Here is an 18,772-nt window from a genome sequence, read left to right on the forward strand (position 1 = left end):
ACTTAAAAACTTTGAACTACACACAGCTTTCAAAGTGCTAATTAAAAATGCTGAAGATTCAGAACTTTGAAAGAATACTTATGTATTTATATATGTTATTTATATATATGTTAATAACCAAAATAAAACATCTTTTGTAAGGCCAACAATTAAAACATCTTAGGAAAAAAATTAGAGGAAGACAAAAAAATTTATAACCATACCAATCAGCATTTTAATATATATCAAAGGAAAATTAAATAATTAGAAAATCATGTCAAAAAAGCCTTTTTCATAATAGAGATTAGCAATATTTTTTAAGAATATGTACTCTGGGACTTCCCCGGTGGTCCAGTGGTTAAGACTCTGTGCTTCCACTGCAGGGGGTGTGGGTTCGACCCCTGGTCAGGGAACTAAGATCATAACATGCCGTGCGGCGTGGCCAAAAAAAAAAAAAGATTATGTACTCTGCTTCAGGATATTCCCAAATGAAAGTAATTTGGCCAAAATTAAAATTATCAAATTGCAAGACTGCAAAAAAATCTTAGAGACTATTATATTCAGATAGATCATGCCGTAAGCGAATTGCTTTCAGCTTCTCCACTTCAATTTTTGCTCTTAGCAGCTCTTCCTCTAGCTGCTGCCTTCTTTTCAATCCATCCCTCTTCTCCTGAACATATAATCCAAAATTTTTTTGATTTTCTAAAATTATCTGATGCTCCTCTTTCAGCATTTGCAGAATCTGAGGATCATACCCTAACTGTGACCTAAAATTTTCTCCACTTTCATGCCGAAAAAAATCATCTCTCCTTGGGATAGAAGATGGAGACAATGTCATTCTCATATCAACAGAGGAAAGTGACGGTGACAAAGATCTTTCCATAACATGTACTAATTCATGTTCTTCTCTTTGCTCTAAAGTATCACTCTGTTGAGAATTTAAAACCAGTGGAGGAGGGGGCTTAATGTCTTCTTCTTGCTTCACCTCCACTGTAATAGCAACTGGATGGTGGTCCAACATTACCTGTAGTGAACTTGTACCAGCCTGTGCTTCCTCATCCAAGTTTGCACTACAGCACACAAAAAAGCATTATAAAATGTAAATCAAATGAATATAAGAGCATTTTAAAGCATAATTTCATATTTAATATACATTAAATTATCAAGCTATAAAGAAAACTATGAAACAAAAAATATTTTTAACCCTTGCAATAATAAATTAAAGTGACTATGGTTGGGATTTTAATTATATATATATATATATATATATATATATATATATATATATATATATATATATATCTCCATCCTTAACTTTACAATTGGCCTCTTAAAAGAACAGGAACTTACAAATACTACACAAGGCTATCGAGGTAAATACAAAAGAAAAGGCATTTTTGATACTCTCAAAGAGATACCAATTGTCCCTATAAGTCTGAGGTTCTTAAATGGTGTAAAGTGTCATTTAATTCATTCTGGGCCTTGCTATCCCGACACCTTAGTCCTAGACCTCCTGCTTCTCCTCTCCTGTCCTGATCTAAAAATCACCAGGGTCTATGACTTCCAGCAGGACAGTGGAAGGCAATCTCTGAGACGTATTGATTTCTCAATAGTCTCTCTCACACACACACACACACACACACACACAGGAAAAACAAGATTGTGTATGATTCTGGGTATGCCCAACTATCAGGGGGTTCTCCTAACTATCCAATTTCAGATGTAATGGTGTTTCCCCTTTACCTATCCTAAACTACATGACTCAGGTGATCTTTAAGTCTTTTAACCAGTGGTCAGGTGAAGTGTACAAGGGCAAGGGTTTAGATCTACCACTGGATCATCAGTACCCAGTATAATACTCTACTTGGAACCTCACAGGTACTCATCATATGTTGAATGATTGAATAAATGAAATGGGTTTTTTCAATGCAATGTTTTTTTAATGGCCTATATATGATATATTGAAAATTTATTAAATTTACATGAAATTTCCATAAAATATGCATTCCTATTAGAGGCAACTACAGTTTTAGCATAATTTAAACTTTGACATTACAATATTTGTTATGACATAAACACAATGTTCCTGAAAATTCTGTTGGTTTTTAAATAATTTCATGTATAACATGAAGTTGTGAATTAAGAATACATAATGTTTCTTGAGGGTTTTTCTTTTTAATTTATGTTTCTGCTTAACTTAAAAGTTATCGAGGTGAAAGAGATTATTGGAACATTAATGGAAATGCTACACTTCACATTATTTAAATAACATTTTATAAATTATAAATAAGTAATATAGGTTAGAATACATTCTACATGGATGATTAAAATGCTGGAACAAGTTTAAGTAGAACATAAGGAAAAGAATTTAAACTCCCCATATGTCACTTACTAATAACATTAAATTGCCAGAAATATCAGATATTTGTCTAAGAGGCACAAATGAAATAATAAGATATTTAGTATGTTATAAAAAACCTATTTGTAGATTATATAAATTCCTTCATTTTCATTCTTGTCTTTTTTTGTCATTTTATGATTTTCAAAAGCAAAACAATGGAATATAAATGTAATTCAAATTAGTAAGATTTGCTTTTATTAACATCTCTAAATCCTAGATTGGGAAAAAGTTAAAACAACAGATATAAATTAAATTTTTTAAATCCACATAATTACTTTTCCAAATTAGTATGTATAATAGACTATAAAGACAATTAAACATAGACAATATACTCCCATGTAAATTAAAAATACGCCTTATATCTGGAATATTCCATTCCACTTTAGTTAAAACATTACAAATAAGGCATAACAAAGTCTAAAAATGACTTAGAGGTCACAAAAAAATGATAAAACAGAAAAGAACTTCTAAAATGTATGAATATGAACTCTGAGGATCAAATTGATTATAAAAACATAAAATATAATCTGATGTTAAAGAGAGGTAAATATAAAGACATAAATCAATGTCACTTGTAGAAATAAACAGCCTTACAAAATAGCTGTATATACTTAAATATGTTAAATTATATAAGCAGTAATATTTTCCTTATTAAGTATAGAGAGTTTGATGAGATTAACTGTCATATTTATATAGAAGTATAATTAAGATCATGAATTATAAACTTCTGAGATAATTAAGATTCAAGATGATGTCAAACAAGTATATTAAGTACATAAATATATTATAAATTAAAATGCTAGTACAGAGAAAGTGGCAGAGCAGACACACGCTAACAAAAATAAGCATTTAATTGGCGTATTTCTGATATTCTTACCTTTAAAATCTGAAAAACTGATTGTTTAAACAGTAGGTATAGAAATGTGTAAATCAACGCATTTAATCAGAGAAATGTTGATGCCCCAAAGATTGACTGTGTAGGTATATATATTCTATGTATATACATGTATATATACCATACATACATACACACACACACAAGCGGTCAAAATGTAAATATATCTTTGTATCTTATATATTATTTTTCTTCTATATCAGTGTATTTTTAAAATACACAACTTGATAAAACTACAGTTTCTATGTGTAGTTTTCAAATTATAAAAACCTAGACCCCAAAGGTAGTTTTATACCTATAATGCAAAGCCACTGTTCTTTATGATTCAAAGAGGGAAAAAATTTTAATGAGTATAAAACAGTCCTACTGTGGAGTTTTTTTTTTTTTTTGGACATTCAGCATACTAGGATTTAATCATCTGTCATCACAGTGAACAGTTTAAGCAGTGACCCCATGAATTAATATACTGTGTATCCACATCTTGGATTCCCACTGGTGCTATTTTTTTACTATGCTATCAACTAGAAATAAGAAGTATATGGTAAGAAGCTGGGCTCAAAAATATTATCCTAGTAAATTATCAAAATAACAAATATGTTTGGCTAAAAAGGTTTTTCCATTTCTTCCCTAACTTCAAAGGGATTTCATAGGTAATTAATAATTTTGCTTATATAATGACTCTTCCACCAATAGGAAAGTACCTTGTAAAGTTTTGTTTGAAGGTTCCTCAACTAACAAGGAGTTTACAGTTTGCTTAAATTACCCTAAATGATTCAGAAGAAGCCTTGTAGCTGCCATTTTTATCTTTTGCCAGAGGTTAAAATCTGAATCAGCAGCAGGATATTAGTTTTTGAAGATTTCCAGGCAAGTACTTATGTAGAGCACAAATTCAACCAAAAAAACTGTTTCTAATCCAGTTGCTCTTATTGATATATTAAAATTCATAATTTGATACCCTTGCAGAATAGTATGGGAGAGCTTACCCTTTCCTGTATGACCCCAAATCAAAGTGAAACTAGACCATTATTGTGTAAAAACAACAAAAGTTTTTAGTTTTATTAAGTAATCTGAATCCCTAATTAGGCATTAACTCCTTTTCTTGTGTTCTTGTCTTTTTTATTTTGAATGTTAAATTAGAAAAATACTTTAAACTGTACATTTAAAAATACTTTAAACTTTAATATATACAATGATGCCATTAACAAGTTTACTTAATTGTTCATTTTAGGTTTTTAGCTCAATTAATATTCAGTAAGTGTAGACACTGATAATTCATTAAAAAAAGCAAGGGTTCCATTTTTCCTGAAACTGCTAACTTTATACAAAATTGAAAATTCTAATGAAATGTAATCTTAAATGAAATAAGAAAAAGGTATCTCTCAGAAGCTAATTAAACAATTTAATTTTAAAAGTTTATGAGGTAATGTCACAAATTACATCCCATTTATTCTTCCCTAACCTTTACTTTTTAGAAACTACAGAAGGAGGGAAGGGGGAGGGGAAGACAATAAAAAGTGGCTTAAATCCAGTGCAGCAGAAAAATTCCTTATAGCCTCACTTTTCTTTTTTAAGAATACAAAACAAAGACACTATTCACTGCTCCCGTAGTGGGGATGCTTACTATGCATATCTTTATCACAACTAAGCCAGAGCCCAATAGATAGGAGGCGCCATAATTTTCACAACAAAATAAAATAAAGCTTACCTTTGTATGTGGTTCCTGTCTCTTATCAGGCAAAAACTGGAAATCTGGGGAATCATCTCCATAACTTTCTTGGTTGGCTCAGAAATATTGCTTTTAAAATCTGATTGGGTCTCTTTTTGCTGCAATAGCTCCTGTTTGGCATATTCTTTGAGCCTTTTGTAAAGAGTGCGTAGGCCCTGCGCTGTTCGAGGAGGGCGGTCTACTCCACTTGCATTATAGTTAACTGCTATGATATCCCAACATCTATTCTTTTCCACTATTACTGAATGTTTGTTAGTGTGTTCTTCCAGAATTTTAACATATGGCTTCACAAGCTTTAACAAATCAAGCTTTTCAGATAAGGTAAAATTGGAAGATCTAGCTTTTCCTACCATTGTTCTTTTCAAATTAAGTAGGCAGTTTCTGAAACCACCATGCAGCCTTCAGCTCTGCTCAGCTCTTTTCACAAACAGAAAAAGATCAGGCTTAACTAGGCTAGCCTCATTTAGGCCCACGCCTACAGGGGAGGGTTTATTAAAATTCCTCCAGCTTAAGCTGACGCAGGTTCAGGAAATCTGCTTAAGCCAAGCCTGACCTACATAAAGCTTCTCACTGAAGAAGACAGGAAGGCACAAGCAAAACACACTTGTGTATAAAGAGAACAGCTCGAGGTAGGATTTAATACACAAAGGTCTAGAGATAAGCATGGAACACAGCTAAAAATTAGCTAATTTAGGGAGAATATCGAATTCCGACACGTTTGCCTAGCTGATAGACTGAAAATGCACTGCAGTATCACTTTAATAAAAACAAAAGAGGAACTGTTTTGTACTATTTGTTTACAAATCCAGTAGACAGAAAAATGAAAAACTAAAGATATGAGTGGTGAATGTAGTGATTCCTAACAGATCCCCTAATCACTGTTTCTGAGCTGCTGTTCTCTCTTACAAAATCTGCATAATGCTGGACCTGCTGTCAATCAGGAATTGCATATCCTCTAGCTAGTTAGGTTACACCCAGCTCAGACTCCACGGTAAAGCTAAGCTTCTCCTTCATTTTACAGTCTACAGTAAATACCGTGTTTTGTTTTTTTTTTTTCAGTTACTTAAGAAGAAATTTTTGTTGAACACTAAATCTAAAAAGCAGATAAAAATTGTGTTTTTAAAGCAACGCATTATGCTAGCCTGCTTTAGCATGTGTAAAAAACACCATTCACAGTAAGAACAGAATAATAACACCTTAAGACTGCACACAACAAAATCGCATTTGCTATTATTATAGAGTACGATCTTTATTTAGCCATTTTCACACAATTTGGACTATGAAAGGAAACAGCTAGTCTAGTCATTTGCAAGGCCACCAATTTGTGTGTTTAGGATATATTTTCTAATCTCTGTCTGAAACATGATAAATAACAATGTAAACAAATAAGCCTATTTTCTCCTGATATACATGTTTCTCCAGATAGGAAAATGAACTAGAACATACTTGAACACAGTTCCATTCAATCAATTACTGAACACCTGTAAAAATGTTCCCAAGCACTGAGAAAGGCCCAAAGAAAACAAAGGTAAATCTAGATACAGCCCCTATCCAGAGAACTATAGCTCTACAGAAATGCCATCAATTTTCAATTACTTTGTTTTTCATTCTTTCAATAGAAGAGAATTAAATTAAATTTGTTAAGTTCTCACTTTGAACCAGACAATGTGCTAGAATGTGTTATTTGTCAGGAAATGTGTTATTTGTCAGGAAAAAAGTGAAAGATTGCTGGGTACACTATAGGATGCTAGGTGTTTTCTGGCATACTCTACTGGGTAATCTGATTTTTAGTAGTCCTAGCCTTTCACCGTCTTTGAGCAGTTTTATTGCTGAGTAAAATTGTAGAAAATAGTAATGCAAATGATTCTTGCCCCTAGAGATGCAAACTGAAAATTGACCTGCTCCAACAACCTGACCACAGTTACTCAAAGGAAAGCAAGAACACAGGATATATACTGTCTTTAAACAATATTATTATTTTTGGAAGAAATACAGGCATTGTGTTAAGAAATGATGTGCTAATGGAAATGTGAAAAAACGTTCAATCTCACTATCAAGGAAATGTATACCAAAAATGATTTTCATCCATAAGACATCCATAAGGATGTGAAAAAACGTTCAATCTCACCATAAAGGAAATGTATACCAAAAACGATTTTCATCCATAAGACATCCATGAGGAAATGTGAAAAAACGTTCAATCTCACTATCAAGGAAATGTATACGAAAACTTATTTTCATCCATAAGACTGGCAAAATTCTTAAAGAATGAAAATGTCAGGAGTGGATGAGGGTGCAGGGCAGAGTACTCTTCTGTACCGTTCATGAGAGTGTAAAATGGCATTTGTGATGGCAATCTCAGAGTACGTATTAATAGTTTACATGTGTAAAAACTTCTAAAATTGCAGTAATTTTACTTCTCAGAATCTACCTTGAAAAATACTCAAACACACAAGGAGCAGCAGAGCCTTCTTAGGTGCCTAGTATTGGAAGCAATCTAAGAGCACATCAGTTGGGGACAAGTTAAAGTCACTAAAGTATATCCATACTATGGTCTACTCTGGGCAGCACTAAAATGCAAAAGGTAGATTTCTGTGTATTGACACAGAACAAGCTCCAAAATTTATGGTAAGTGAAAAAAGCAAGTAAAACAAAAATACATACAATATAATCCAATTATGCTTACCCGAAACACCCAAAGCTAAATATTTCTGTAGGTACAGAAAATATATGTGTAGGTATAGAATGCAGGTCCATACATAGGTATGAAAATGTACTCCAGGAAGGTCTGGAACTCTTTCTGCCTAATTACAGGAGCCATGAGTTGCAGGTAGCTATGGAGCATTTTTTTTTTTTCTTTTTTTGGCCCCACTGGACCACCAGGGAAGTCCAGCTATTAAGCATTTTAAATGTGGTTAATGGGACTGAACTTTTTACTTTATTGAATTTTAATTAAACAAAATTTTTTACCTGAGGCAGCATATTTTTCCATTAAACACAACTTTATTGGTAGGATTACATTTTACTTAACCCTTTTGTCACAAATGATACTATTGTTTCTAGTATTACGGACAAGAACTCCCTCCTGGACCAAACGTTAGTCAGGCTCCTCTGAGCCTTCTTCTCAACTAGGACTTTAGCAAGGATCCTGCTAAACCAGTTTATAGAGAATCCCCCTACCCTTGATACCTAACCAAATTCTTCATACTCCCACCCTTAATACCTAACCAAGTTCCTCTCAGTAATTTTCCACCCACTGACCCCCTTACCCTGCCTATTGGCTGTAAATCCCTGTTGTAGTAGCAGTTGAGTTCAGTCTCTCTCCCCTGTTGCAACAGTCTTTTTTTAAAAAAAAAAAAAATTATTTATTTATTTATTTTGGCTGCATTGGGTCTTTGCTGATGCACATGGGCTTTTTTTAGTTGCAGTGAGCAGGGGCTACTCTTCGCTGTGGTGCGTGGGCTTCTCAATGCGGTGGCTTCTCTTGTTGCGAAGCACGGGCTCTAGGCACGCAGGCTTCAGTATTTGTGGCATGCAGGCTCAGTAGCTGTGGCTCGCAGGCTCTAGAGCACAGGCTCAGGAGTTGTGGGGCACAAGCTTAGTTGCTCCACAACATGTGGGATCTTCCTGGAGCAGCGATCGAACCCATGTACCCTGCACTGGCAGGCGGATTCTTTTTATTTATTTAATTTATTTATTTTTGGCTGCATTGGGTCTTCGTTGCGGTGCATGGGCATCTCATTGCAGCGGTTTCTCTTGTTGCAGAGCACAGGCTCTAGGCGCATGGGCTTCAGTAGTAGTTGCAGCACATGGGCTCAGTAGTTGCAGCACACGGGCCCTAGAGCACACGCGCTTCAGTAGTTGTGGCTCACGGGCTCTAGAGTGTAGGCTCAGTAGTTGTGGCACATGGGCTTAGTTGCTCCACGGCATGTGGGATCTTCCCAGACCAGGGCTCAAACCCGTGTCCCCTGCATTGGCAGGCGGATTCTCAACCACTGTGCCACCAGGGAAGTCCACAGTAGTCTTGAGTAAAGTCTTCTTGCCTGTTTAACTTGTCCGGTAGAATTTTTCTTGACATTACGCATAATCACATCAGCAGTGTAGTCAATTATAAATTGATTCTGGGTTTTTTTGGAAAGAATTAATTAATTAATTATTTAATTCATTATTCAAATATTTTGTCTAATAAGTACATAATACATACAAGAAGAATGTTTATTGTTAACTTCTGAAATCTATTTTACAAAGCACTTGAATAAGCTTTAGTTATCTGGAAAATTTACTTTTGTGGAAACCTCATTTCATGAAAATGCTAGGTACATTGTGTTAGTGTATATAAATTCTGCTTGAATGAATTTTTTCTATGCACTGATATAACATTTAATGGATTTGTTTGAATATTTTATGCAGACAGCATAAATTATAGTGATACCCTGTATAAACTGTAATTGATTATTAATCTGAATTACTTATTCTGTCTTAATTATAATTAAATTATTTTTCTAGCTAAAAAAATAATGGGCAAACTTTTTAATATAAAAAAGTATACTACTGATGCAGAATCAATGCAGATGCAGAAGCTAGTACTCTTACTGGAATAATAAAGAAAAAAATGAGAGACCGAATTAAAGCATATTACATATTTCATACTGAATACCAAATGCAATTTGCTAAAGCAGAACAACAGGAATAAGCTGTTTAATGCATTTTAAAAGGTTAAAGAAAATAAACTAGACAACATTAAGAGACACTGTCAACAGACATATAGTAAATCTGACAAGCAGTTTCCTCTCAACAAACAAGAACTGATGAAGTTTAGGCACCTCAAATCAGAATTAAATATCCAGAAATATTTTTAAATAATATGTAACAACGTCTGACCTTGTAACTTTGGCCAGCTATAAAATGGTTTGGTTTCTTGCACACACAAAAAAAGAAAACCATTTTTAGTAAAGAGATGGTAAAAAAACATATATACGATTTCAGTTATGTAAATTTTGTCAGAAAATTATGGGGAAAAGATTTTAAACATGAAAGATCTTCAATTAAGCAGCCAATAACTGCCTGTAGAATACAAGACCTAACATATCAAACGTCAATTGATTCAATATTTTTTAAATTGCAAGTACTTCTCTTTAGATTTAAATGAGTTATACAATAAAAGTTATACAATAAAAGAGATATTGCCCTATTAACACATGGGTCACATTTTATCTCAAAGGACTTCAAAATTTACAAAGAAATGTTATCAATTCATGACCAAATAGATAAATGAACTCATAACACAGATATTTTTTAATCTATATCTGTCAAAGAATTTTAGCTAGACATGGAAAAATAATAGTTCTACTGCAATAGATGATGCTCTGTTAGGTTAAGTTTAAAAATCTGGATTTATTGAAATTTTAAAACAAGAAATTAATATTTCATTTATTACTCTGTTCCACACACATTATGAAAATATTGTGCTCAACTTTCTAGAGCATACTCTGAAAAGTGTCAAGAATAGGGGCTTCCCTGGTGGCGCAGTGGTTGAGAATCTGCCTGCCGATGCAGGGGACACAGGTTCGAGCCCTGGTCTAGGAAGATCCCGCATGCCACGGAGCAACTAGGCCCGTGAGTCACAACTACTGAGCCTGCACATGCTCTGCAACAAGAAAGGCCGCAACAGTGAGAGGCCCGCACACGGCAATGAAGAGTGGCCCCCGCTTGCTGCAACTAGAGAAAGCCCTCGCACAGAAACGAAGACCCAACACAGACAAAAAAACTAATTAATTAAAAAAAAAATGTCAAGAATATAGTTGTTAAAACCATTTGGAATACATATGCAAATACCAGTTTATGGAACTGGTTAAAAAAGAAAAAAATAGGGCTTCCCTGGTGGCGCAGTGGTTGGGAGTCCGCCTGCCGGTGCAGGGGACGCGGGTTCGTGCCCCAGTCCAGGAGGATCCCGCATGCTGTGGAGCGGCTGGGCCCGTGAGCCGTGGCCGCTGGGCCTGCACCCCGCAACGGGAGAGGCCGCGGTGGTGAGGGGCCCGCGTACCGCAAAAAAAAAAAAAAAAAAAAAAAAAAGGACACTAATGATTTTTTTTGTTCTTTGCCAGTGCTCATTGGTTGAGTCACGGAGAGTTTTTTTTGTGTGTGTGGTATGCAGGGCTCTCACTGCTGTGGCCTCTCCCGTTGCGGAGCACAGGCTCCAGACGCGCAGGCCCAACGGCCACGGCTCACGGGCCCAGCCGCTCCGCGGCATGCAGGATCCCCCCAGACCGGGGCACGAACCCGTGTCCCCTGCATCGGCAGGCGGACTCTCAACCACTGCGCCACCAGGGAAGCCCAGTCACGGAGAGTTTTATAAATTATTGTACTGTCTATAAAATTTATAATTATTATTGTTTATAATTATTGTACTGTTAACTCCAACTCAAGATTTTGTTTAAAACAAAAAGAATACTTGCTAAACATTCAATAATCAAAGACAAAAAAATGGCAATGTGATTTACGTTTTCTCATCAATATCACACTGTATATGAGTGAGCTAAATTTGAAAATCCAAGGAAAAGAAAGGCATATTTGTGACCTGGTTAGATAGGTAGAAGAATATATGTTTAATGTAAAAATTTCCATAAACGTACAACTCAGTAACTAACCATATATATCCCTCTAACATGAATCGACAGAAAATTTTAATTATAATTAAGTTTTATGTAAATTGCATGAAAAAACTACAAGAAGAATTTGAAAAACACTGTTGATACTGACAAATTTAGAGCTGCTTTTAAATTTATACATTGCTCTTTTGAATTCAATGTTAATAATACTGAGTTGACACAAGAATTAGTAAATTTGCTTAACTTGGACTTTTTTTTTTTTTTGAAACTGACATGCTTTTGTTTCCAAGTCATATCAATTCTTCTAAAAAAGATGAACTAGTTTTGTTGATGTAGATACAAATATAAACAGAAACTTTTTTAAAACTCAATTCAGCTAATGGACAACTTTTATGTATGTTTAGAACTTATTTATTTCATAAATATTATGAAATCTAAATACTAATCAAGAATTCAAAATAAAAATACAGCATCCAAATTGAGATATGCCGTAAATGTATAATATACATCAGCTTTCAAAGACTTAATATGAATAATAATAATTAATAACTTTTAATCACATGTTGAGATGATATACATATTGAGTTAATTAAAATTAATTTCACCTGTTTCTTTTTACTTTTGTAACATGGTTGCTAGAAAATTTTTTAATATTTATATATGATTTATATTATATTTCTATTGGACAGCTTTGGTATAGAAGGATAGGCACCAAACTAATGACAGCAGCTATTACTGGAAGGAGACTAAGATTGACAGGGACAGTAAAGAACCTTTAACTTAACTGTATTATTATGAAATTTATAAAAATACATTCATATTACTTAGATAATCAAAATTAAATTATAAATAATTCTTACAAACTAAGAAAATGCAACAGAAAAACAAATATAGAATACAAACAGAATTTAAAGAATAAAATATAAACATCCAATATATAAAGAGCTCAACAAGTAATCAGGGAGATGAAAAGTAAAAGACCATATTTGTTTTTACCCATTCAACGGGCAAAAGTTAAAAAGTTTAATAGCATGTGTTAAGGAATCTGGGGAAATAAATTCTCTCATACAGTAATGATGGCAGAGCCATTTCAGAAGGCAATTAGCAAACCATATTAAAATATAATGTAAACACATTATGATCTGACAAGTGAGAAATATTTGCATAAGTTCATAAGACCACATGTACAAGGATGTTCACCGCAGGATTGTTTTTAATAAAAATCCTAAATAAATCATGTTATATTCATACCATGGATACCCTGCGGCAATTAAAAGAATAGGTACATCTATATGTTCTAAAATGAAAACAAGTCTCCAAAGCATACTAGTGAGAACTGCAAAGTAACTCTCAGCACGGAACAACTCCATCCAAACCCCTGCACTAAGAGACTTGACCAACCCTAGGATGGCCTCTAGCAGCCTAAGGGCCCCAACCTAGCCTCCTTGTGAGCTCCATTCTGGAAAAGCTCAGAGCTATCAAAAGAATTTACTGTTTGTTCTAGCTAACACCTGACCCTAGGCCCCTGACCTCCCTTTGGTAGGGCATTTACTAAATCTCCCACAACTCAGGAGTGTCTTTCTCAAGGACCTGAAAGTCATTCCTTTGAAATGTAATTATCAGGAAGAACAGAGCCAAGGCCTCCCTGTCTTAGTGAGAAGGTAGAATCCTAACTTTGATAACTGCTAGCTAGCAGACAGAGCTGCCCTAATCTCATTTACACAGACCTACCTTTTGTAATTTTTCACTTCCCTGACTCTACTTGAGCTCCCTCTTTGACTCCCTCATCCTCCCTTCAAAAGCTGCACAAATCAGAATGGAGCTCAGGTCTTTACCCCACTGTCAGGAGTTACTGAATAAAATCTGCTTCCACTGCATTAACTAATGTCTGGCTTTGTTTATCTTTGACATTAGTGAATGAAAAAATCAAGTTGTAGGTAGAGTATCATTTATTTGAAACACACCACCCACATCAATAATACCAATTTCTGCGGGCTTTCCCTGGTGGCACAGTGGTTGAGAGTCCGCCTGCCGATGCAGGGGACACGGGTTCGTGTCCCGGTCCGGAAAGATCCCACATGCCGCGGAGCGGCTGGGCCCGTGAGCCATGGCCGCTGAGCCTGCGCGTCCAGAGCCTGTGCTCCGCAACGGGAGAGGCCACAACGGTGAGAGGTCCGTGTATCGCAAAAAAAAAAAAAAATAATAATAATACCAATTTCTACAGGTAAAATATATAAGAGCCTAGCTTTACCTGTAGTATTTTAGATAATTTTATGGGGAAAAACGTATTTAGGTACATTAATCTTTTTTTTTTTTTCTTTTTCTTTTTGCGGTACGCAGGCCTCTCGCTGCTGTGGCCTCTCCCGTTGCGGAGTACAGGCTCCGGACGCACAGTCTCAGCGGCCATGGCTCACGGGCCCAGCCGCTCCGCGGCATGTGGGATCTTCCCGGACCGGGACACGAACCCGTGTCCCCTGCATCGGCAGGCGGATTCTCAAGCACTGTGCCACCAGGGAAGCCCCTAGGTACATTAATCTTAATGAATGCATTAAGTATTCTGAGGAAAATGTACTGATGTCTGCAACTTTAAAATTCATTTTTTAAAAGTAAGATAGAGACTTCCCTGGTGGTCCAGTGGGTAACACTCCGTGCTCCTAATCCAAGGGGCCCGGGTTCGATCCCTGGTCGGGGAACTGGATCCCACATGCATGCTGCAACTAAGAAGCCCTCATGCCACAACTAAAGATCCCGCATGCTACAACTAAGACCTGGTGCAGCCAAGGTAAATAATAAGTAAATATTTTTAAATAAATAAATAAATAATAAAAGTAAGATAGACTGATGGATGAATAGATATGCAATAAAGCAGATACAGTAAAATTTTAATTCTGGAATCTAGGTGGTTGGTATATGGGTAGTCAATGTAAAATGATCAACTTAATGTTTGAAAATTCTAATATGTTCAAAAAAGTATCCTTAAAAATAAAATAATAGCAGCTAATATATTTTAACTCTTTAGCTATTAAAAATGTGAGAAGTTTGAACAAAGCTAAATTTCTAAAATAGAATTTAGATAATTAGATCTATTAAATTTAATAAATAAGGAATAACTGTGGGTAGGAGTGATTTCTTTTTCTATGAACTACTTGTTAGGCAAAAAGCTCACCATGACTACTGAGATTATTTCTATATTTTAGGAGATAAAAAAAAACAACACCAAGGTAAGGATATTATGCCTTATTAATCTTTGTCTTAGCCCAGGTTCTCTGGCAAATAGGGCCTGAAGCAATGACTAGAATGCTGAGGCTTTACTTGGGCGTTGTATATACAGGGCATCAAGAGTGAAAAAAAATAAACTGAAGCAAGGAACTGTGTAAAATGGTGGCTGGGGGACTTCTCTGGCAGTCCAGTGGTTAAGACTCCATGCTTCCACTGCAGGGGGCACGGGTTCGATCTCTGGTCGGGAAGGCCATGAGATCAAAATATAAGTAAATAAATAAATACTATTTTTAAAAGTGCTGGCTACGTCTTTACAACAAGTTATGAAAACACAGAGTAGGTCACTTGGCAAATGCATCCACTTGGTACTCTCTTTGGAACATCTCCTGATAGACTACAAAAAGAAACCATTCCTCGGAGTAGTTCATGGACGAAAATGTGGAATTTATCAGGCAGGTTCCCTCCTGTCTCCCATTTCCCAGTGGCCAAGCTCACCCCACTAGGAATAAACTCTACCGCACTTTCAGCCTGTGTCATCCAGCCTCCACAGGGGCACAGGGTGCTACCCCTAAGCCCTGGTGTGGCGTGTCATCCACCAGACCCTCTCAGAGTGTGGTTCATCGGCCCGGTGGGGTGGCGGCCACCGTGAGGTGGTGGCTCAAGTGAGGCAGCACAGTGCGGTACAGTGAAGCAGTCAGTCTAGGAAGCACACAGTGGCAAGAGAATCTGAGAAGGCATATATCACACTGCAATATGTGAGGAAGATGACACTTTATAAATCTGCCACATAAAAACAGGGTTAAAACCAGGGTGAATCCAAACCCTAAGAATCATTCTGAGTTATAGCATTTATATCTCATACTTCAGCACTGTGCTTTGGTGATGATACCCTGTAATGTTAAGCACTCAAGACAATCAAAACCGTGAATTCCCTGGCGGTCCAGTGGTTAGAACTCAGCACTTTCACTGCCACGGGACTGGGTTCAATCCCTGGTCAGGGAACTAAGATCCTGCAAGCCACGCGGTGCAGCCAAAAAAAGACAATCAAAACCTAGGTTAACAGGGATCTTGAAAACCCTTACAGAACTGAAAGAAGTCTAAGAAGGAAAAACTCAGTGCTTCTGCTACGTTTCTCCTTTACTTTCATACCACTCCGACACCAGCTGGGTGTTCTACAATTCAACTCAATTCTGACACCATCTATCTGGAGATAGCATCACATCCCACAGGTTAAGGGCTCAGTCCCACAAGACTGCTCCCACACCACTTCAGATGCCAATCACAAGTCCGTCCAGGTTCTAAGCTGTGCTTCTGACCAATCGGCTATAAATCAGAGGTTCCTAGGACCCCCTCCTCAGGTTCAATTAATCTGCTAGAGCAGCTCACAAAACTCAGGAAAACAGTTTACTTACTTTTACAAGTTAATTATAAAAGTATATGATAAAACTGGGAGATTGGGATTGACATATATATACTAATATGTATAAAATAGATAACTAATAAGAACCTGCTGTATAAAAAAATAAATAAAATTAAACTAAAAAAACAAAAAGTACATGATAAAAGATGAACATTCAGACAGAAGAGATGCATAGGCAAGGCACAGGTAAAAGGCTCGGAGTGTCTATGCCCTCTCTGGGCACCACCACTCTCTCAGCACCTCCATATGTTCACCAACGCGGAAGGTCTCTGGGGATTTTTATAGAGGTTTCATCACATTGGCATGATCAACCATCAACTCCATTTCCAACTCATCTCCCCTCTCTGGAGAATGGGAATGGGGCTGAAAATTCCAAGCTTCTAATCATGGCTTAGTCTCTCTGGTGACCAGCCCTCAACCAGGAGCCCACCCAGAGTCACCTCATTAGAACAAAAGACATTTCTATCACCCAGGAAATTCCAAGGGATTTAGGAACTCTGTGTCAGGAACTAAGGTCAAAGACCAAGTATTAGAAGAAAAAAAGATGCTCCTAAAGCTCTTATCACTGAGGAAATTACAAGGGTTTTAGGACCTCTGTGCCAGGAACTGGGGGTAGAGACCAATACAGACATTTTCTATTATCTCACAGAGTCAAATTATGAAAACTTAATCCAGCCATGCTATGTGAATCACAGACCTACTCTATACAATCTAAATTTACATACATTTTCTTTAAATAGCTCCCAGCCACCTATTAAGGAACTCAGTTTGACCAAGTCTTATCTTTGGGGTAAAAACATTGTAAGCTAAAGGGAACTAGCCTTTTGTTAAATTTTGTACACTAAAAATGTTGCTAAAGCTATTCATTTTTATTTTAACTTAACATTTTTCACTTAATCATTTTTCAGTATAGTTAACATGGGTGTTCCCCCAGCATGTAGCAGCAAGGAAATTTTGGTGAGATAGCTCCCACATCCAAGGAAGGGATGGAGAGTGTGTATCTGATGATTCTCAGAAGCCACTTAGGCTTCTTCTTCACTGAGGTACAATAGGTCTAAAGTTAGGAATCCCTCTGGACACAGGAAAGTAACTCTATATCAGCACAAAGTTAAGAAACCTTATTTAACGATTATGAGTAGGGACCATCTACATATCATCAGATTGACGAGAAAAAGGAAGTATGTGGTCCCAGTGGTTACTGGTATCTATCATTTAACATGAGGAGAACCAGTCTAAGAATGAAGCCAATCTTGTGGATGACAGAAGTAGACAGAAATTGGGATCATAATGACATCCTTTAAACTGCTACATCAGTCAATCCTAAAGCCTGCAATTTCCAAATATACATGCTAATAAAATTCAATTTTATAATCCAGTATTTTTAACAATACTTGAACCAAAAGCATATTAACTGATATTTAAAAAATTGTTTCCTTTCTTTCCATTGTGCTTATCCTGTTGGCCTATTTTATCTTGCTTAAATCACAACTTCACCCTTTGTTTTTATTTTATTTTTTTTAACATCTTTATTGAAGCATAATTGGTTTACAATGTTGTGTTAGTTTCTGCCGTATAACAAAGTGAATTCGCTATATGTATACATATATGCCCATATCCCCTCCCTCTTGCGTCTCCCTCCCACCCTCCCTAATCCCACCCCTCTAGGTGGTCACAAAGCACCGAGCTGATCTTCCTGTGCTATGCAGTTGCTTCCCACTAGCTATCTATTTTACATTTGGTAGTGTATATATGTCAAGGCTACTCTTTCACTTCATCCCAGCTTACACTTTCCTCTCCCCATGTCCTCAAGTCCATTCTCTACGTCTGCGTCTTTATTCCTGTCCTACCCCTAGGTCCATCAGAACCATTTTTTTTTAAGATTCCATATATACGTGTTAGCATACGGTATTTGTTTTTCTCTTTCTGACTTACTTCACTCTGTATGACAGACTCTAGGTCCATCCACCTCACTACAAATAACTCAATTTCGTTTCTTTTTATGGCTGAGTAATATTCCATTGTGTATATGTGCCACATCTTCTTTACCCATTCATCTGTCAATGGACACTTAGGTAAATGCACATACCTTGAGACCTTTGATACTCAAAGGTATCCTATGAATACATTCTCACATATGATTATAATATACAGTTATTCATTGTAGCTTTGTTTGTAATAAGAAAAGATACCAAGCAACCTAAATATCCATTAATATGGAACTGGTTAAGTACATCTGGCAAATCCACACAATGGAATATTATATAGTTTTTAAAAAGAATGAGGTAGGGGAGTTCCCTGGTGGCCTAGTGGTTAGGATTTCGGGCTTTCACTGCCATGGCCTGGGTTCAATCCTTGGTCACAGAACTATGAGATTCCGCAAGCCATGTGGCAGGGCCAAAAAAAAAAAAGAAAAAAACAAGAATGCAGGAATTCTAAATGTACTGAAAAAAGATTTCAAAGATAAATCAAACATTTATAAATTAATTATAAACCAATAAAATTCAAAAATCACATTAATTTAATG

The 18,772-nt window shown here is 36.1% G+C and overlaps 2 protein-coding genes across 2 annotated transcripts in view; both read right to left on the reverse strand.

Annotated features, from left to right (window-relative positions):
- The window catches only part of RAD54B (RAD54 homolog B), an 89,649-nt gene that overhangs the window by 51,994 nt on the left and 18,883 nt on the right, over positions 1-18,772 (reverse strand). The gene's annotated exons all lie outside the window — the stretch shown is intronic.
- On the reverse strand, positions 524-5,354 carry FSBP (fibrinogen silencer binding protein). The gene is made up of 2 exons (XM_065895729.1): positions 4,981-5,354; positions 524-1,049 (listed from the first exon to the last, which is right to left on the reverse strand). Exons 1-2 carry the CDS (start codon positions 5,352-5,354, stop codon positions 524-526), a joined length of 900 nt encoding a protein of 299 aa, XP_065751801.1.

Source organism: Phocoena phocoena, chromosome 17 (assembly GCF_963924675.1).
Source record: "Phocoena phocoena chromosome 17, mPhoPho1.1, whole genome shotgun sequence".
Lineage (NCBI taxonomy): Eukaryota > Metazoa > Chordata > Mammalia > Artiodactyla > Phocoenidae > Phocoena > Phocoena phocoena.